At 40.8% G+C, this 22,745-nt stretch overlaps 1 protein-coding gene across 1 annotated transcript in view; it reads right to left on the bottom strand.

The window, feature by feature from the left end:
* LOC115427016 (N-alpha-acetyltransferase 15, NatA auxiliary subunit-like) overlaps positions 1 to 22,543 on the bottom strand; it is a 110,744-nt gene extending 88,201 nt beyond the window's left edge. The window contains 9 exon segments of the mRNA XM_030145360.1: positions 855 to 950; positions 7,198 to 7,317; positions 8,573 to 8,726; positions 9,846 to 9,980; positions 10,999 to 11,156; positions 11,290 to 11,394; positions 21,527 to 21,553; positions 21,556 to 21,610; positions 22,490 to 22,543. Of these exon segments, the coding sequence (XP_030001220.1) occupies positions 855 to 950; positions 7,198 to 7,317; positions 8,573 to 8,726; positions 9,846 to 9,980; positions 10,999 to 11,156; positions 11,290 to 11,394; positions 21,527 to 21,553; positions 21,556 to 21,610; positions 22,490 to 22,543 (904 nt within the window).
* Positions 22,544 to 22,745: the final 202 nt, after the last annotated feature.

Below are 22,745 nucleotides of genomic sequence, written 5' to 3'. Positions count from 1 at the left end.
TCCGCCAGGAGGTATTGTGAACGCTTTGCTTTGTGTGTGTGCGTGTTTGTTTGTTGATGATGATGATTGGACCTCAAATCCGTCCATAACTTTTTGAGTTATCTTGCTAACAAACACGCACGCTCACAAAGCAAAGCAATCACAACACCTCCTGGCAGAGGTAACAAGAAAAGCATTCGGAGAGCGCAGACCTCCACCAAGACAGATCTGCCCCCCCCCCCCCCCCCCCCCCCCCCCACACACAACACACACACACACACACACACACAAATTACCACCAAAATTTTAGCATTTCTTCCTTGCGCCAGTATCAACATTTCATGAAAATTTCCTGAAAATCCATCCATAACTTCTTGAGTTATCTTGCTAACAAACAAAAAAACACGCACGGGAGGCAGATCTGTCTTGGCGGAGGTCTGCACTCTCCGAGTGCTTTTCTTGTTTAGTTTGTATTCAGTACATGATGATTTTATGTATTTTATTACTGTATTTTTCCCCAAAAAATGCAAGTACCCCCATTTGAGAAAGACTGTGTTAGATAATAACCTACATCATTACATCTTGGAGTCCAAGAAGAGTTACTCCTTTGGAAATGTACTCCTACATCATTTACAAATGAAGAGTAAAGGCTCTTTTGCGCTAGTTGATAGTATGTCAGCAATTTGGCCATAAAACTATAAATCTTCAGAACCTTGCCCTACCTTTGTAAGATACTTGTAATTACTTTATATTAGATATGGACAATGAAAACAAATGCTGGAAGTCAACACTGAAATGTGTGGTACAAGCAGGGTTTGATGTAGTTTGTCCTTAAAAAACTCCTTGCTGTGGTGGTGATGCTGCATCGCACTTACCTGTGAGAAAGTTCAGAGGCAGCCTTCGAGGAACCAGTCCTTTAGGAAACTTCACCCAGGCCTCTTCATAAATGTTCTGACACTCTTCTACACTGCCTGCATAATGAAAAACCAGACAACAGTAAACAGATCAGGCATAACGAATGCAGCAGTCAATCCTCTGGCCAAGCAAAATTACACACTATAAAGAGTTATAGCCAAATGCACAGTGACGGTACAAGATTCAGAACTAGAAGAGTTTCTGAAAATCTTTCTGAAAAGATGTTAAAGTTTGCACAATAAATGTTCACACTAATGAATCAGACAATTTAAAAACTATTTTACATATGCACACACACAAACAAACCCTCCCCAGCGGTCATATGGCCTCATAATATAACAGGAAAAAAAAATTAAAAAATCAAGTATTTCATGCATCTGCCTACAATGGGAAAACGGTTGAAACTGGTGAAATACCATAAAAGTAGGACCAATGGCCCTGTAGCTTACTGGCCAAATTAAAAGCTTTGGGAAATGTATCTAGATGCCATTTATTATCACCCAGCTATGTGTATTTATTATATTACAGAAATAGGCGATGTTTTGGTCATATTCCAATCAGATCTGTAAAAAATTCAAATTCCAACTTGATATCATTGATACTTACTGATTTATTGGATCAATCCACTTCCTATCTCTTATAATGGGAACATTTGTCAAAGTCACACCAAATCCAGAATCAGATCTGGATTGAAATAATTGCAATACCTTGTGTTGACATCATCATAAAGAAGCTGTATACCAAGTTTGAAGTCAATCAGAACCCTAGTTTGGGAGAAAAAGACGAGTGAAATGTTTTCCCCAGAAGAGCCCATGTTAAATTTTCCATAAGTTCCCGGATCCAGAAGAAGATCCTGATCAGCATGTGGCCATTATGTTTTGGTCATCTCCTCATCAGGGCTGTACTGTAGAAATTTACACTGGATATCATTTATATTTACTGAGTTATTGCATCCATCCATCCACTTCCTATCTCTTATTATGGGAAATGTTTCAAAGTGGCACAAAATCCAGAATCAGATCCGGATCCTAATAATTTCACTAACTTTTGTTGACATCATCATAAAGAAGCTGTATACCAAGTTTGAAGTCAATCGGAATTGTAGTTTCGGAGAAGACGACGATTGAAATTTTTGTAACGGGCGACGACCAGACGGCGACGACAGACGGCGACGGACGCCGCATGACAACAATAGCTTATGGCCTGTCGGCTGGTAAGCTAAAAATGTCAAATGTCACCAGTTTTCTTCTAAATAAAAATGTTGATATTAGAAAAAGTACGTTTATAAAGTGTAACTGCAGTGAGATTCAAAAACATGGTTATAATGAAAGTCAATGGGGCATTTTTGTCCACAAGAGTGGCCAGAGGGTGCATCTGACATTACAGAAAAAATACTAATGCAATCAATCAATTTTGTTGATAATCTTTGACTTATCGAAGGCTCTAATAACCATGAATGCTTCATCCACCTACTATTTATTTTATGGAAAATATTTAATTTTTTGTAATTTTTTGGTAATAATTCACTAAAATTCAAATTATTAAACTTGCATTTAAAAGGCTAAAATCCTGAAAAAATGTTGAATGTTGGTAGTTTTGAGCAGGGGAGAAGTTGTTTAAGAGATTTATAACAAATTTTTCTTTTTTAAAAAAAGCAAGAAAAAATGTTGAGTATGATGGTTTTATAGTATTTTTATGAGTGTACATTTTGTCCACGAGGGTGACCAGAGATATTATTTTTTTGAGAGGGGCATAAGGGTTAAACAACCCTATTGGAAGTCACGTCCTGTGGTCGTGGAAAAGATGCTCATCTGTTTTCAGAAGGGTCAAACTATTGGCATCAAGCAAAGAAAACATCTAAGGAGATTGATGAAACGACTACAACTGGGTTAAGAACTGTCCAAATGCAGTGTAAGATTCCAGCTGGCAGATAATGCAATTACATCATTGAAAGGACATGTCACCATTTCACCTTGAAAAACTACGTTATTGTGACCTGTTTTCAACAGGCATCTGCTCCATGCCAAAATGCATCCACAGTATAACTTTGGTGCAGATCTCAATGCATTTTCCAGATAATGTGATTACGTAGTTAAAAAGACATGTCGCCATTTGACCTTGAAAAAGTAGGCTGAGGTGACTTGCTTTCAATAGGTTTCTGCTACATGCCAAGATGCATCCACAGTATAAATTTGGTGCAGATATGTCAATGTATTCTTCAGATAAATAACGTTGTTAAATGGACAGAAAGACAGATGGACAAACAGACAACAAAACAATTACAAAACCTCTTTGACCAGAAGCTGGCCGAGGGGTAAAAACTGGAAGGATTCATCATCTTCGAGGAAGAAATGTCGGTGGAAAAAAAAAAAATCTGGAAATGATCCTGATTGGCGATCACTTTGACGTTTAGTGAAATCAAATCATAAAAAAACAACAGAACTCACAGCTATGTTAATACTGAAAGTAGGAGCATTTCCACACCCACAGTGTGAATGGAACTCAAGTGACTGGGACTAAACAGCTGTGTAGCCTTAAGAAAACCACTTATTAGTCAGGATGACCAGAAAAAAAAGGCTTCAATTTACTAGGAAGCATAAAGATTGGACTGTGTTTAATGGATGAAAGTCAAGTGGTCTGTTGAGTTCACACTGACCCTGGTTCAGAGTGATTACCCATCATGCCTAGTGACTACGGTATGGGTCTGTGGGGGCAGTGATTACCCATCAGGGCTAGTGCCTACAGTCCAAGCATGTGGGGTCAGTGATCACTCATCATGCATAGTGCCTACTGTTCAAGCCTGTGGGAGCAGTGTTACCATCTGGGGTTGGTTTCAGGTCTGGGTTCAGCAGCATTCCGTATGTGTCCAAATAATGATTTCAGCTGAATCTGAATAAACTCAATGACCAAGAACGAACATCAGTGTGTGTGTATGTGTGTGTGGGGGGTATCCCCACTGGGGATGCAAATTATCGATTAATTCATTAATCGTTAGTTGGTTGCCCTTATCGATGGATTAACAATAATTGATAAGCAGCGATTTTCCTGAGAACCTAAATTTCTTTTTCAATACGGTCTATGAAAATAAAAGCTAAATACTGTTATATACTCCATGAAAAAAGCATGTCATATTCCTGAACGATTGATTTATTGAACCATTGGATACAGTCAGTGTTTCCTGTGGAATCATCTGTTGATGTGGCGGTGTGTAATGTGTGTGTGTGTGTGTGTGTGTGTGTGGGGGGGGGGGGTACACGCGAGTGCAATTTCACCGGTGTGGTGGGGGTGCACACGCGTACATTTCCTCGGGGGGTACTCACACACGTGCAGTACGGTCGGGGGATGCATGCGTGTTGGTTGGTAACCACGAGCGTGCGTGCATCACTTTCCATCCTACTTCTAATACTATGGGGTTACGATTCAGTCCGTGCCCCCGCAGAAGTGAAAGTGGAACTTTTCACTGACTGTAGGACTACACCAACCTCCAGGGAAAACGTTCCAAAACTGACCCCCCGCATTTGTGCGCGTATTTATTCAGGGGTACACCGCTGCTACAAACAGACAGGCTGGTCTGTGTTTGGCTCTACCATGTCCATACAGATATTCTAACTCATCAACACCATGATCTGGTTCAATGATCGGCTATCCCAGCCGCGGCGTTGCAGTGCAGACAAACCAGCAGCCTTTGGACAGGTGTGGACGGGCGGAAAAGGGCAAATAACCAACAATTAATAATTTAATCGAACAAATTCTTATCGACAATTAATCGTTTAGTCAATTAATTGTTTACATCCCTAGTCCCCACTGATGACATGAGCATATTCCAAGATGACAACACTAGGATTCATCAGGCTCACAGAGTCCAGACCTGAACCCCATTTAGAATCTTTGGGATGTGCTGAAGCCTTTGCACATTTGTCTGACTCTGCCATCATCAATACAATATCTTGAGAAAATATTAAGACAATGACTACTGCCACAATACTATAGCACAAAATATCAGTTTGTATTGCCACAGAGCCAGTCAAATGTTAGCATTGGTACTAGAGCCAATCATGGATACTGTTACATGAACTCATTAGCCTCTTGTTGCCACAGTACTGTGGTGATTGTATGTATACTTCAGTGCATTCTTTTGTGCATTTTGCTACCAAAGTAGTGTGGGAATTGATGGAACAAACAACAAATTAGTGATAGTGTAAAGTATATAATAGGAATTATTGTTCAAATGCTCTATATGTTGTTTCATGGTTGTTCTTTGCTCTGTGCAGTCAGTGAGGCTGGAGAAGGTGGGCGGAGCTACCCGTTGGATGTGGCAGTGTGCTGTGTGACTTCTCAGTTCTGTGTCAGGTTCAGTGTATTGAGTGCTGTGGGTCCAAATTCTGCACTCTGAGCATTTTCCCAGTGGCTGATTCATATCAATGTCGGATTTACCGACCGGCTAACTTTCAGCGTTTTCTTTGCTGCTTTTATATAGCCAATTGACCACACCTGAAGTTACCAGTCAAGTGTGACTCTGCACAAGAGATTCGACTCAGTGTCCCACATTAGGGATTCGTCCAAACACCATCGTTGCGCACGTCAAGAACGAAAAACATACAGCTGTTAACTGTGTTACTCATCTTGTGAGCAACATATACAAAACAGGCACCTAAGCAAATTATTTTCTGGAAATTACACCACCTGTTTGGACCATGTGTTTTTACATACACATAAATATACACATATAAAATAATACTAATCTTTTTCTCGACCACTGGGCGGTGTCTCCTTCAGGCTCGGGTCCTCTACCAGAGGCCTGGGAGCCTGAGGGTTCTGCGCAGGATCTTAGCTGTTCCTAGATTGCCCTCTTTTGGACAGAGATCTCTGATGTTGTTCCTGGTATCTGCTGGAGCCATCCTCTCAGGCAAATATATATGATATTTGCCCAATCGGAGTGGTGTAGTGTGTGCAGAAGGGATTTCTGGGTGTGTAAGATAAATATGGTGCCATTTCACTGAGTAGAAGCAAAGTTATTGAATTTTAAATATGTAGAAACTTTCCGATTACCACTTTGCAGACGGTCCCTAAACTCACGCTCACTAACTGGCACTACATTCAAGGCAATGCCGTCTACTGATTGTTAAGGACCGTTTGGATGAAAATGGGATCGCAGTAGCCTCTCTGTGTTACCAAAGCCACATAGAGCAATCATTTGTGTCTCAATGATTATTGACCTGATGATCTATTGAGCCACAAAGTGCGAATCTGAAAATCTCTTGCCAACTTTACCATGGAAAGTGTTTGCGTTCTTCACATAAGCTACATGTATCTCCGTATTGTACTGAAAGCCCTGAACCGAAACAGTTCGCATCCTACTTTTCAGAAACCCAGTCGCCCGAGTTCTCGGTAAAATTTTCTACCGAGGGAACACTCATTATTTCCCGCTTCAGCCCAAACAGTTGAGTGTGTGCTGCAGCTGCTCTTACACCTGTGCTGTGTGCGTCAACCTAACTTGACGTAGCTCTAGCGTGATTGGTTCTGTGCAGCGCTACTTGATTATGATTGCCTGTTCTAATGTGTGTCACAACATGGATGAATGAATTCTATTGAAATTTTACCAAGCAAGTCTAATATTTCTATCAAGGAAAAGTTACATTGCAAATATATCATTTTATCGGTCTGCCCTAGTAGTGACATATAATTGTTCGGTAAATCATTCTTTAAAATGTAAGTGACAATTAAGGGGGGGGGTGTCAGTCTGTGATTTTGTGTGTGTGTGTGTGTGGGGTGGGGGGGGCAGTGCGTGATAGGTGTGTATTGTGTGTGTGTGTGTGGTGTGTGTGTGTGTGTGTGTGTGTGTGTGTGTGTGTGTGTGGTGGTGGTGGGGTGGGGGGTAGCAGTCCGTGGTTGACAAAGTGAAACTGAACACACTTTACTATTCTTTTAACTCTCCGGGCAGCACAGACATACAGCAGAGTGACAGAATCCTCCACGCAGCAAAAAAGTTAATACATGGTTACATATTGGCCGATGTTGATTAATTGGTGATACGTTATAATAGGCCCAACTAATCGGTCGAGCTCCAGAGAGGGGGATGTTATTTGATATTTCAAGTTCATTCAACACAGTCAAAGTGACCTGTCCTTTGTTGGATCACACTGATAAGAAGCCACCATGTGTCTGGATGGGATCTACCGTTTCTATCTGTGTTTCAATTATGAATGGCCTTGGAGCTTTTTAAGCACAACTCTGAGTCCTGACACACCACAAACACACTGATGACACTTCTATTGTGGTATCTATGGGGTATGCACAGCTCACCAGGTTTTAAAGCCTTTTCCAGACCCTGGTAGTAGGCCCAGTTCTCAGGGTTCCTCTCCTGGAGTCTCCTGTAGACCTCTAAGGCCTCCTCAGGTCTTTGCAGCTTCAGCAGCAGTTCTCCTACACACACAGAAAACAAAGCCACATTAATGCGTCACTCATAGGAAATGTCCCTACACAGGAAAGGACAAATACTTTATGACTCAGGGTACCAACTGTACATGTTTCTGCCTCTAGCTCAGACCAGGTCAATAACATGCTACAGCAGGGGTTAGGGTCTACTTATGAGTGGGTGGTGGAGAACAGGTTAAAACTGAATGTGTTAAAAAACCAAGTGTATGATGTTGGGTTCTAAACATATTGTGAGAGAAGCCCCAAACATCTCTTTGCACAAGCGATCATTACAACAAGTGACCGAGATTTAACTGCTGGGGGTCACTTAAGATCAAAATATGTCATGGCCGACACATATAAATAATATTGTGACTAAAATGAGTAGAATAATCTCATTAATTAGATGTAATGCCCATTTTATGCTATCTGGCAGAAGAAAACTTGTACTACAGTCTTTAGTTCTATGTCACTTGGACGACTGTTCCGTTGTGTGGCCAGGCGCTGCTAAAAAGACCTTGATTAACTCCAGATAGCTTAGAATCGGGCTGCAAGAATAGCTCTGGGCTGTCCGTTTCAAACCATTAGCAATGCAATACATCATAGATGAAAATCAAGGACAGATTGGCATGTAGTTCTGTGTCGTCTTTGCATAAAATCTTGACCTTACACAAACCCTTTAGCCTGTTCTCTAAACTACAATACACCTGTAACAGACATGGGTTGAACACGAGACAAGCCTCTAACTTTGCCTTTGTCAAGAACTATTGCACTTAAAAAGACGTTTATATACCGAGCCATTTCATATTGGAAGATGTTACCTCCAGAAATTATGTTAATAAGTAATCATTTTGTTTTTAAAAACACATCTTAAGAAATCTATATTCAACAATGTAACAATGCTAATAAGTAATGTAACTACGTTTTATTTTATTGTTTGTTTTTTTCTATGTGTTTGTAACTGCATAAATTGTAGTATTTTTATATTGATAAGTAACCACGTTTCTAAAACAAATCTTAAGAAATCTGTAATCTATAATGAAACAATGCTAAATTAATGTAACTGTCTTTTCTGTAAATGTAAACATTGTAATACTTAAATATTGGGAATGTTCCCCAGGAAGAATAGTCTCTACTTTGGTAGAGACTAATGAGGATCCTTAAATAATAAATCCTTAAATACAGAAACAATCGATACTGTCCTTAAAAACATTCATGTGTGCGTGAGGTGTGAACATAGCTGTGGTTGCTACAGTAGACCCACCTCTAGTTTCCTCCACAGCCAGTTTGTCACAGATCTGTTTCTCATAGTTTTTGAGGTGATCAAGGGCTTCTTTATGCAGACCCGCCTCCCTCAGGACCTGGTTCTGATACAGCAACAGTTCACTATACTCGTAGTCCACCTTGTCTGGAGATGTCTGAACAAAGATAGATAACCATAGAGCTGTTAAATAGAGAATAGATATTGCCACGCTCCATTTGTGTCCTTTTGTAGAGTATTTGGATCTTTGTTCCAACAGACTGACGTGTTAGTTGTCCTGCACCACATCCTTTACCTTCTCAATTTTTATTACACAAAAATATCCTGCGTGGCTCTCTACACTACGTACAGATGACAGATAACATGGCCCAAATCCAAATTTTTGCTCATATGTAACTTGTATCTGATCTGTTAAAGAAAGTTTGAACAGCACAAAAACAGTTTTTCAAATCCAACCCGGCCATTTTCATATGTGGTCCTAAATCCGATACGTATCTGTTATTTTGCATTGCGACTTCAGTCTGAACGACCAAGTCACATATATCCGACCTTTACATCACTGAAGGTGACAAACATCATAATTAAGGGACCTCTTTTGGAGCATGCGGGTCACTTCAGGGTGGCATTCAGTTCATACTCAAAACTGATAGAAGTTGCATTTAATTAATCAAACAAGCACACAAAAAAAATTTGATTTCACCTGCTGTCTGAACCAATCTTAGATTCATCGCAAAACATCTGAAGCACAGCAGAAGACTCTAAGGCCACCACCAAGACACACACAAATACATGTAATGGAGGAATGACAACATAAAATTTTAATTAACCAGCTACAGCTGATTATTACTGGTACTTACTGGATCTCTGGCTCTCTTTGACCATTCAATGTGTATTCAGCATCACTGTCCTTTAGCGAATTATTGCTTTTCTTGAATAAGTAAAGATGCTTTACTACATCACCTTTACATACCTTGCATTTTTTATATTCTGGCTGTGGTCAAACAGTCTGTGTGATCCCTTGAGTACTGGTTCGATATACGATGGGCCTGTATAACATTTTGAACTTCATGTGCTATTACGCCAAACGCTGCTATACTATATTTTACCACTAGATGTCACACTGACTCAGATTGAAACCTAAATGAGACTGCTGGAGGGTCTGACTGGAGCGATTAGTTTAAATTCAATAACACAGAACCACTTGTTCCTGTGTTTAACAGAGAGCTTTTGCTTGACTGTATGAGACGCTCTTGTAGCATCAGTGGTGGGTCTGAACCTGTTGTGTTTTGCGGAACTCTTCAACAATCTTAGCAGCCATTTCAAAGTCCTCCAGCAGGTGGTAGGCCACAGCATATCCGATCCAGGAGGAGCGCTGGGCTGGACGCAGCTGCAGCAGCTGGTAGCGAGTCTCCTGGACAGAAAGAGGATGCCACTATTAGAAATACAGCCATTCAGCACAGAATCCACCGAGCACAGACTCCACCCACCGCCACCACTACTGACTCTCATATCACAAAAATGTACAAAAAAATGCTGTAGCACCCCCGGTGTAAAACATGCAGCCCAGGGGCCAAATCCAGCCCGCCAAAGGGTCCAGTCTGGCCCTTGGGATGAATTTGTGAAATGCAAAAATTATACTAAGATATTAACAAAAGACATATTTCAGGTTCCACATTCAGACCAGATCTCAAGTGGGCAGGATTCAGTAAATACTATCATAATAACATAGAAATAATGAAAACTCCAAATTTTCTCTTTGTAAATGTAAATATTTTCATGTATTTACACTAAAACAAAGATAATTTGCAAAAAATGTTATAACCTGAATAAATATGAACAACCGGAAATTGTCTTAAGAGAAGTAAGTAGCAATTTTAACAAGATTCTGCCTGTTACTAAACATTTTGTGTATTTGTAGATCCACTGTGCTCTATAAGTTATAACGTACATGTGGAAATGATAAACTGAGGCTTAATATTGTTAAAATTACACTTATTTTTCAGTTTGTTCATGTTATTCACATCTTTTGAAAGGCTAGTTTGTAGAGTCAACCTTTTCAGAATGTAAATTTACTTTTTTCAATCTAAAACATAGAGAAAAGTTTGGAATTGACATATTTATACATTATTATGTTATTATTTTACTGGTCCGGCCCACTTCAGATCAAATTTAGTTGAATGTGGCCCCTGAACTAAAATTGGTTGACACCCTGCTGTAGCAGATGAATTAACACATCCAAAACTGTTTTAACCCAAATAGGCAGCTCATGATGAACTGTGTCAGCCATTTTTCATTTCACTACGACAACAAAAGGACTTGAGCACAACGCACTCATAATTTTGAATTCACAAGCGGAAAGAATCATCTTGTGAATCTTCGCAATAGTAGGTGAAGGAAGCATTAAACCAGCTCATCTCTGGTAAGCTCACCCTGTACCCCTCCAAGTCTCTCATCTGGATCTGCAATAGAGACAGGTCTCTGAGGATCTGCAGGTTGTCCTTGTCCCACTTAAGAGCATTTCGGTAACACTTGATGGCCTCGTCGTACTTTTTATCCGAGCGCTGCAGTAGGCCATAAACATGCCAGCCTGCGATGATGGGTATGTTCAGGAAGTAAACACTGAACAATATTGAGACTGCTTCAAAGAGTGAAAAGACAGACACCAAGGGCAAATGTAGAATCAAAGCAGGTGCAGTCTCACAGAGGTGAGGAAAGGATACAGACGTGGCTCTTGAGATCATTGCGCAGTCCTCGTCTCACCAGCTCATACGCCTCTTCCTTCTTTCCTAAACAGTTGAGGGTTAAACCTTTCATGGCCAGTGTTTCTGAAGAACATAGGGACAGATTCACAGAGGTCAAGACACTCCGGAAGGATGACACTTTGTATGTGGACGCTGAATGATACAGACAAAGATGTTATAACAATTGTTGTTACAAAAAATGTCAAATCATTATTTCTTATAAAGTCTGATTTTTGATCCAGCAGTAAACGTTTAAAAACATCTGAAAGGCTATATATGGTCTTAACTTATTCAGTAAAGAACAAGAGGGAAATGACAGGAAAAACATAAGAATAAAAACTCCTGTGTAATGTCGGATTTTGTGATTCACTGAGTAATGCATAAATTGGCTTCCCCAACATTAAATCAAAAATTCATCATTGTGTGTTTACTGCATCATTTCACAAGTTAACCCTCCCGAAGCTTGTATGACAGTCTAAACTGCTGGAGAAGAATGAAGGGTTCTCACTAGGATTTTTTCACAGCATATAGCACCATGTACGCAGGTGCATGCCACGTACATGGCACGAGTTTTGTAGTTTTGAAATTTATAACTCTCCGAAACACTGTTTCCTGCATTTTGAGGGGCAAATTTTGAGGAATGAAGCCAAAAAACGATGTGATATTATCCTTGTGTTTGGCGTTGCTCCCACGCTTCGACGCAGACATAATCGTAGAAAAATATTCACTTGCATGAAATTAGGGATAATCGGAGTGGCACTCACACTACATGCACACACAGGCTAAATTTTAGATATAATTTTCCATGGGTGATCAGTCTTTTAAATAAGATAAATTGACTGAAGTCTCATTGTCAGCCAACGAGCGTAAGCCAAGTGATGTTGCCGGGCAGGCATCAGACAATACCAAGGCACACAAAGGGGTGTTGATTATTTATTCTCATTTCCTGTCTGCAGCACTTTGCACCAAGACAAAGGAATAAATTTTTTTTTTTAAATTCAAATGTCGTTATCATTACGCTGGACAATCAAACACACACTGTGATGTTCTGTTGTTAAAAGCAAGCAAAGGGGGCCCTCTGGTGGTCGGAATAAGTTGCACTGGGTGTGTTTTGTACTTTCGGTGTTACCGTAGCCAGTTCAGACATGGGAAAGAAGTAGCAGACACGTTTTTCTCATTCTCTTTGTATGGCCAGAAAGAACGTTTCCCTGTGAGCATTTTATGTTTAGTTGTTGTTGTAATGGATAGTAAAACCTGTCTCTTATGTAAACTTTTGTTGTTAGATTAAAAGACGTTGTAAATCTTAAATCGATCTGAAGATGTTAATCGTTAGAATGTCTATGGATTTTCCCATTTATGTTAGCATCGAGCTAGCAATCTTTTCTCATTCTAGGCTTGCGCTAGCCTATCGCCACATCACCATTGGCAATGCATTTTCCTGGTTGGCGAAGTTGTTTTCAACCCGTGTAGCCACAGTGGTGAAGGTATTTTTTTTTAGTAAAATCAATCAACCAACTTACATCTCTGATCGAAAATGTGCAAGCGATAACCAAGGAAAATAACAAATGCGGTCTCCACTACTGAAGAGTGCTGGCGAGAGCGATCGAACTCACCCGAACGTTTCCGATTTTTTACAAATTCACGCAGCACACAGAGGGGTACGGAGCGGTGCAAACTGCCACCAGCGGAAATGAAAATGAAACTTACAGCTCATTTATCTTTTCTCTACCTGCTGAAGCTTCGCTTTTAAACCTTACCAGTGAAAACGCTGCAATATTAGTATCACATTACTGTTACCTCTGTTGTCTCCATGTTTGTTATTACTGACTTTCTTCTTCTTCTCAAAAAACTTTATTCTTCTTCGTGGTATTTGTCCAGTATGGTTAATTAATAGCGGCGCCCCCTGGTGGATTAATTGAGAAACGCTCATTCCAACACATTAAATGTCAGCAGCAGCACTTTTTCCAGTCAGACTAATAACAACGACAATAAAGCACATTTACAAAAGGAACTAAGAACTAGAATGGGACTATTAAGTACTAGTATCGGCACTCAGTATCGACAAGTACTCAAAAGTAAGTACTTGTACTCGGTCTGGAAAAAAGTGGTATCGGTACATCCCGAATGTATGGTATCATACTCAGAGGTTTCACTTAAAAAATTTTTATGATCCAGATCCTCGTTTGTTGGAATGTTATGATCGGATCCTTCACTAGCCCAGTTATGATCCTTCACATCATCATTGCACCTTTTAATAATGAAAGAAATGAATTTTTGGAGAAATTTTACAAAATATATAGGTTTTCTGGCTTGGAAAAAAATTTTTTTTTTTACTGAATACAACTATTAACAGAACAATATGGATCATGATCATTTAGAAAATCACATAAAACAATTACTTGAATTAGCACTCATTAGAAGTTGGTAAGATGCTGTATGTATATTTTTAGCCAATAAAGTCTCATGTATTATTTAAAAGTCTATCATTTATTGTTTTGTTATACATTAGATTAGAAATAAAAATAGTTTAGATGAAAATGTTGACTTAAGTTAATTTTTTATGATTTTTTTTGTATGAAACTGAAGCCAGATTGAACATATTTTTAAGCTCAAAATGCACCAGAATGCAGGAAAAAGACTTTATTTTTCCCAAAATTTCCTGGGGGAGCTATGCTAGTCACCACGATCCGCTACGCACCCCGCTGCAGGGACCCAGACTGGCTGTGGCTTTTTGTGGCTACACTCATTTCTACTAATGTAGCCACAGTGGCTGTATCTTTCATTTTCCTAGCACAAGCACGGTCACTCATTTGAATGTATAAGGCGATGTTAATGTGCTGTAACAAAACATAACTGAGACATGTTTTGAATGTATGTTGCAGTTTTACAGTGAAGTCTGGAGTAAAAGCTTTGGAGAGAAGTTTTCGGCGGGCTTTTCTTGAGAAACCTGTTATCTAGCTGCCGAGCTAGCCGCTATACACACAAGCAGGGGCAGAATACAAAAAAAACACCGCTACGCTGGTTGAAAGACAGTGTCACGGGTCAAATCCCAGCGTTGGGGCCCCCCAGGGACAGCGTCGGGGTCCCCGACGTTCAATGACGCTAGTGAGAACCCTGGAATGGCTTTACGCTACCAAAGCCAGTTTCCAGATTGTTGTGAATGGGTTGTGCAATGGCAGCCTGAAGCTGCATAGATGACTGTAGCGAATGCAGACTCTGGAAACGAAAGTGAGCTCGCATCAAAAATATATTTACGGTCAAGACAATTCAGAAAAATGTCCACCACCACCCCCCACAGTGAACCTTCGCTGGGTGAAATTTGCTGTGCACTTTGTCATATCATTTGGCGGTTAGAGCGGGTCATCTAATATCTGAAGGGTTGGTGGATCGAATCCTGCTCTGTCCCAGTCATGTACCGTTATGTCCTTGGGCAAGACACTTCACTTCATCAAGTGTCACTCACATTGGTGTATGAATGCGTGTGAATGTTTGATGGTGGTTGGAGGGGCTGTTTGGTGCGAACTGGCAGCCATGCTTACGTCAGCCTGCCCCAGGGCAGCTGTGGCTATAAATGTAGTTCACCACCACCAGAATGTGAGTGAATGAATAATGGATCAATAATGTAAAGTGCTTTGGGTGCTCTAGAAAGCCCGACAGAAATCTAATCCATTATTATATTATTATTATTATTATTATTATTTCTGAACATGCAAGTGGATAGAGACTGACTGTTAGCTTGTTCCTTCTCTGCCATTTTCATTTGTGGATTGTTGAATGCAGCGCTTGCGTAATGTTGCTTTCGCTCTGGGCGGGAAGTACATATTAATGTGTCTTTGGTTCTTCTCTTAAAGCTATACCTACCGATGTGGCATTTCTCACAGCACTTAGTAAAAGTTTGAACATGAACAACACGCCTCCCTCCAAAAGCCCCACCCCCTTCCCTCTGTCTGAGCACTGAGGCTCTCCTCCTTTCTCTCCTCTCACCTGATGCGCGATGGAAACAGAGGAGGAAGCAGAGGTGGAGGTCCGGTCCATTTTGGCGTGTCCGCGGACCCCTCCCTCAGTAATCAGATGCATCATCCACCTGCCGCGGGCCCGCGGCTCCTGTTTCATCAGTAGACCTGGTCTGTGCAGTGCTGGATCAGCGTCTTCACTGCAGTGCCCAGGGGATGGGCGCGCGCACTGTGAACGCGCAGCCTCCGCGAATTTTCCGTGGACATTTGAAGTTTCATAGTCCATACATTTATCATCCTACATCATCTTACATTGTGTGACACCATGTAATTGCACCTGTATGAGTCCCACCGTCATAAAAGCTGAGCTTTGAGCAGACCTGTTTAGTCCAGTACAGCTGACTTCCGGACTTTTATCTCCATCTTTCACTAATCAGACTCCCGTCTGTGCCCCTCAGTTGTCGTTTCTGTTCATAAATCCATTTAATCCCTTCCACATGTGCATGTCAGTTCTATCCATACATATCCTAGACAGTAGACTGTGGTCAGTGAAGCGTCAGATTCAGAGGTACACATATCGGATGTGAGACGGAGATAATGGATCGGATGCTGGACAGCCGTAATGGATGATTCACAGGAGGCTCAGTCAGGTTCGGCCAATTATTTCATTCGGACCGACTAAAATGATTGGTCAGACTTTTATTAGAAATATGAGAATTAAACATTTTTGAGTTTCAATACCTGGTGGATTTCTTTTACATTTTAGTTTGACACACACTTACCAGGAGCATTTTAAGATGACAAAAGAAAAGCGTAAAAATGCCACATCATACGGTATAGCTTTAATCTACTGTACTTTATGAGACAGTTTTTGCCAGCTTTGACAATAAATTAACCATGAAGTTTAAAATCGTGATTAATCGTAACACCGTGATATTGTTACTAGAGCCCGGCCGATTATAGCGTATCACCAATTAATCAACATCGGCCAATATGCAGACGATATGTTAACATTTTTTTGCTGCGCGGAGATTCTGTCGCTCGCTGCTCCTGTGGTGTGTGTGCTGCCCAGAGGATAAGAAGAACTTTAAAGTGAGTTAGTTTCACTTTCACTCCTGCTTGGACAATGACGCTATCACCCCCCACACACACACACATCACGGAGCTACACACCCCCCCCCACCCCCCCCCCCCCCCCCCCCCCCCCCGCGCTCTGAAAAGGATGGACTCTATGGACTAATAATAATAATATTATTATATTATTATTATTATTATTATTATTATTATTATCATCATTATTATTATTATTATATATTATTTGCATCTTATCACCAGCAGATTTGGTCCTTCCTCTCTTTGGCCTGGTTCAAAACTTTATGATTCAATCACAGTGGACCCTGAGGTTAGGTGTGAATTATGTGATTATGTGAGATCTGATCACTCAGGCAACATTCAGAGTTCATCTGGACTGCATTGAGCCACATATATCAGCCACGGGAATTTGGTCAGGCAATAATGTCAAAATCTGTTATCAAAAATCCCTGCCTGTATCGGTGTAGCACAACCCAAAATGTCATTATAATGATGAAAGCAATGTTGTAAAGAACAGCATATGCAACATGACACCATAAACATACATTCTAATGTGAAAGGACACAGGTGTTTCCACCGTCATGACATATACATCATTATCTTGCACAAAGACAAAGATATGCTGAAGGAGCATTTTCTCAGCTGCCCTTTTCTAAAAGTGAAACTGCATACTCATTTTGGTCATATCGGCCAACCCTCACCGCTTAAATGTCTCCTTGAAGAAACACTGGGTATGGGATCAACTTGCACCGATTAATCACCATGCTCGCAAATTTTCCGATTTTCACGTGATCAGCCATGACCTGCGACCAGCTGGTCAGTCTGAAATTGACTGATTTTAACCGCAGGTCTAATTCCTGCTGCGCTGCATAGCCAGATCCAGGGCAGGTTCCAGATAGTCATGTATGAGGTGGCAATCAGGAATGTGAAGGGGGCACATGTCGCCGATGGAGGTGGCAAAGGGGTGGGGGATTTCGTGCCGTACGTACCTCACACTTACTATGTGCACACCATACAACCATACAAGGTCAAACTGAAATTTAAGACTAATTCCTCTAAATCTTCCCCTGTTGTGCACTAATTTTCCTTTTCCCTACCTTAGGAAACTCTCATTTAAGGGGGCAAGACATTGCTTAAGTGGGCATTGCCCACTCTTGCCCCCCGAGAACTGGCCCGGCCAGAACTACAATTATCTTACTTGTACAATAATTCTACCCTCTGCACGATGTATGATCAATAATTCCAAAAATCCCATCATGTATGATAATTTGACCCTTTCATTACACTACTAAATTAATTACCAAAGACAAATTGGATACAGATCCTTCACACTGTTCACACTTGTTTTCATTCATCCTCTCATGTGCCTCTCTACTCATAAGGGAGGACCTCGATTCAGCCCAAAGCATGTAGCAGTTGGGAATTTATAAATGGCATTCTGGTCCATTCAGTGCCGGGGTTCATCCTGTGCTCCACATATGTAGAGACGCTTGTTTTTTTCCAAGGTTCTATTAGATTATTTAAAAGTAAAACTGGGTTGCAGGGTGTAATATGTGCAGTCTATGATAAGTCTATCCTGCGCTTGTGCTAGGAAAATGAAAGATACAGCCACTGTGGCTACATTAGTACAAATGAGTGTAGCCACAGAAAGCCACAGCCAGTCTGGGTCCCTATGCGCCCCATGGTGACGAGCATAGCTCCCCCGGGAAATTTTGGGAAAAATGAAGTCTTTTTCCTGCATTGTGGTGCATTTTGAGCTTAAAAATATGTTCAATCTGGCTTCAGTTTCATACAAAAAAATCATAAAAAATTAACTTAAGTCAACATTTTCATCTAAACTATTTTTATTTCTAATCTAATGCATAACAAAACAATAAATGATAGACTTATAAATACAATTATTCTGACCACTGATGCTCATGAGATTCAGTATGAGATTCAATATAAAATAAATTTACCAGTGAGACATGATTTATCATAAAGTCATTTGGTAATTAAATATGGACAGATATGGACTCTTGAAATTATTTAATTTAGACTAGAAAGTGCTCCTGCCCAGACTAGAATGTACATGGACTGATTACTAATTTAAACTTAGATATCTCAGATAACTGACTTCTTTCACCTATTGACTTTTGAGTACTTGCTGATACGAGTACCGATACTAGTACTTAATAATCCCATTCTAGTTCTTAGTTCCTTTTGTAAATGTGCTTTATTGTCGTTGTCATTAGTCTGACTGGAAAAAAGTGCTGCCACTGACATTTAATGTGTTGGAATGAGTGTTTCTCAATTAATCCACCAGGGGGCACCACTCTTACTTAACCATACTGGACAAATACCACGAAGAAGAGTAAAGTTTTTTGAGAAGAAGAAGAAGAAAGTCAGTAATAACAAACATGGAGATGACGGAGGCAACACTAATGTGATACTAATATTAGGCCTGTAACAGTACACGTACCGAACCGTTTCGGTACGCACTTGTTCGGTTTGGTACACAGCTGTACTGAATCGGCACAGTATAATGAGAAAAAGAAAAAGGAATGAAAGACATCATTCGATGTGGAACTTTAAATCCGCACAAGTTTCACACGGACATATTGAAGGAGCACACATTGACCTGAAATATGAAATAGCAGCTGATATAAGATTAAAAAAAAAAAAAAAAAAAACAACAAAATGATGTGAACCTGGACGGAAGAGACTGAAGACCTTCCACCATCATTACAGTCCAGTTTGGATCAGTTAAGGTTCAGGTGAAAGACAACAACGAGGAAAGAGACGCTAATAAGACAGACGTTTGGCCCCAAGGAACTACGGTAGTTCTAAAACACTTACACTAGCTCTGTCTGTCTGTCACGCACACTGTATAATAGAGGAATAAACAGAACGTTGAAAGGATGTACAAGAAACATCTAAAAAACGTGACGCGCCGGTACGGCGCAGCCGGGGCCCCACCTGGAGCCAGGCCTGGGGTTGGGGCTCGTATGCGAGCGCTGGTGGTCGGGCCTATGCCCACGGGGTCCGGCCGGGCCCAGCCCGAAAGAGCGACGTGGGCCCCCCTCCGACGGACTCACCACCCATCGAGGGAATCATAGGGGCCGGGTGCAGTGTGGATTGGGTGACAGTCGAAGGAAGTCTGGGCATCCCTGCTTAGACTGTTACACCCGCGACCCGGCCCCGGATAAGCGGAAGAGAATGGATGGATGGATGGATGGATGAAAGGATGTAAAGTTTCACTTTTGTTTCATGACAGCGTTCGTTACATTAGTTATGGACCGCACCCCCAGGTATATAACTGCGCGCCCCCCCTACCCCCGGCTCCGACAAAAAATAAATAAATAAAATCCCCCGTGCACACAGGCACACACAAATACACACAGTGTCCTAAACAGTTTGTTCTCTGTCCTAAAATAAACAATTTGGTTCATTGTGTTGTCAATGTTTCTCTTCAGTTTGTTTAAACAAAATACCAATTTACCCTCTTGTTAATGTTGCACTTCATGTGGAATTTTTTTATTTTTATGCAGAATGTGAACTGACAGAACTGTGATTAGATTTTTCTTGTTTGTTCGAAACTACCTTTCAGGGAAAAGTGCAATACTAATGTTTAAAATACATTTAGTATATTAATAATTATTTTATTTTCTATTTGATTTGTAGCAGCAGAATTATATTATTCCTGTTTTTCTACATTCTATTGTCTCCAAAACTTGGGGGGAAAATGTTAAAAAATTCATAAATGCATTAATAGACATTTTGAGGGGTTTTCTTTCTTCCCGTACCGAACCGTGGCTTTGAAAACCAAAAATGTACCGAACCGAAAATTTTGTGTACAATTACAGGCCTAACTAATATTGCAGCGTTTTCGCTGGTAAGGTTTAAAAGCGAAGCTTCAGCAGGTAGAGAAAAGATAAATGAGCCATAAGTTTCGTTTTCACTTGAACGAGCAGTAACTTCCCACAAGTAACGTGTGCAGTGTGAATTCATAAAAAATCGGAAACATTCGGGTGAGTTCGATCGCTCTCAGCAGCGCTTCAGTAGTGGAGACCGCATTTGTTATTTTCCTTGGTTATCGCGCGGACATTTTCGACCAGAGATGTTGGTTGGTTTTACTAAAAAATACCTTCGCCACTGTGGCTACACAGGTTGAAAACAACTTCGTCAACCAGGAAATGCATCGCCAATGGCGATGTGGCGATAGGCTAGCGCAAGCCTACGATAATCTGTTACTAAGGCACATGGTCTGAGCTATGTCAGAATAAAAATTGGGTATATATGATAATTTTCCTTCAAATATGATGATTTCAGCTACTGGTATGATACGGGACTCACTAAAAACCAGGTGTTTTAATCAATGCACCTGTTTTTGTTCAGAAAACCTGGCACCTTTTTGCACACTTTTTTCTATTTGAAAAAAAATGTTCTAAAGGGAAAACTGCATTGCAATGTCTTGGTGTTGTGTTTGGAAAAAATGAGATTGAAATTAGCCAAAATTGGTATCGGTCATCCAAGCACCTTGCAAATTGAAATCTGCCCAAAAAATTGTGAACAGTGCAAGTCTAGTTTGGGACTTTTGAGTAGTTGTTTACTGTGAGCATTGAAGTCACATGGTCTGTCGTATCACTACTATCATCATCAGGAACTCTGACAGAACACTATTCAATGTGCACATATGAACACGCTTCTATGGCGACTACATCCTTGTGTAATTAGTACAGGAAGTTTATTTTACAGCAGTTTACACTGACACATGTGAAACTGTACCAAGCAGTGAGTGGCCAGGTTGGCAGAGCTACAGGCGCTCTGTAAATTCACCTCTCCTCAGTCCTACACATCTACTTCCTCAACTGATCTGCTGAAAAATACAAAAGGAACCGCCTTGAAACTCTTGGTAATGTCTCTCACACGAGTGACAGTAGGACAGTGAGTGAAAGGTGTGTGGCTAATTGTCATTCCTGAGCAATGCCGTTGTTACAGCTGTCAAATTCTGAAAGGTAATCAGGTATCTTAACAACTACCTAACTTATCTAACTTATCTTACCAACAGAGACTCAACAGAGACTCAAAACCAAAACAACCTACACTTGACACATCTTATATAAGGACTTGAAAACTCAGCCGTCAAACAAAGCAGGAACAAAGTGATAGCAAAACAGTGCTCTTCTTACCTCCATGTTCTGCAAACTTTGGGTTTCCAGGATCTGTTTGCAGAACTTCAGTCCATTTCTGTACTGCTTGTGTTCGTAACACCTCTGCAACAAAATGTGGAGACATCACATCAGATCTGAGAAAACAGCTGGCAATTCTCATGTGTGTCTCTCAGCAGGGTTACACCTGATGGTCATTATCAGGCTTCTGCAGAGCTTGGTGATAGGCTTATCATTTGAATCCGGTGTGTTGGAAGAGGGATACGTCTAAACCATGCTGGATTGTGGCTCTCCAGGACCAGGGTTGGCTACCCCTGCACATTAGGATTTTCTAACTGACACTTGTCCTGACAGGTTCTGAATCCAGAAATGCGCAGAACTGCAGCTCCCGGTATCAAACCATCAAATAAATTACAATGCTGCACTTAAGTCAGTTTCAACTCTATAATAGAACAGAAATTCAAATTCTACAAAATTTTTAACTCGACTTTGCCAGTCCATGTTTTGAAACGGTATTTTCAAGTATGTTTTAAATTTGGTTTGACTTGAGCCCGCTTTAAACTAGCAGTACTTCAAGCCGGTATGTTTATCCAATACATATTCTATGGGTTATTGTCAGTGCAGCCGAATAGGAGAGCAAGCCCGCCGCTGCTAGCTCCACAGCTAACTAAACTATGGCACAAGTTGTGTTTAGCTGTCATGTGTCAAGCAGTTTAGTCACTGATGCACTCTGAATGTGCTGAAAGGCCAAAGCATTGCTAGGACTCCACATGACTGTTGGTATATGCTCTTTCCTTAACTGTACTGATATAGTTAATCACTTAATGGTAATACGGGCGTAGTAATTATAATGCGTTTTGTATGGTAATGTTTAGTTAATGGACTAGAAAGTCATTAGCTACTTGCTCTGAATGCTACAACTTCGGCTACTTGGCAAACTAGCATTAGCTAACAAGCTAACGTTATCTCTGACATATAGCCTACCAATATTCTCTTGAACAGAGCATTCTCCTTCGGCGGTAGAGTAATTGTGGGCATTGTGTTGGCTTCCTATGCCTCTGTCGGATCGCGCATGAATAATATGAACGTGGAGGCAGATATTCTGGGCTGTTTCTGTTTCTTCAGGCTCCTGTCTCTCACGTGTTGAAGCCGAGGCCCCCTTCCGAGCAAAATGGCCGCTGTGCTTCTCCTCCGGGTCAACCATCGGTCTGAGTCTGCGCTACGGCTGACAAAACCGGTC

Source organism: Sphaeramia orbicularis, chromosome 10 (genome assembly GCF_902148855.1).
Source record: "Sphaeramia orbicularis chromosome 10, fSphaOr1.1, whole genome shotgun sequence".
NCBI lineage: Eukaryota > Metazoa > Chordata > Actinopteri > Kurtiformes > Apogonidae > Sphaeramia > Sphaeramia orbicularis.
The sequence above is the reverse complement of the archived record's forward strand: the minus strand, read 5'-3'. Positions and strand labels throughout refer to the sequence as shown.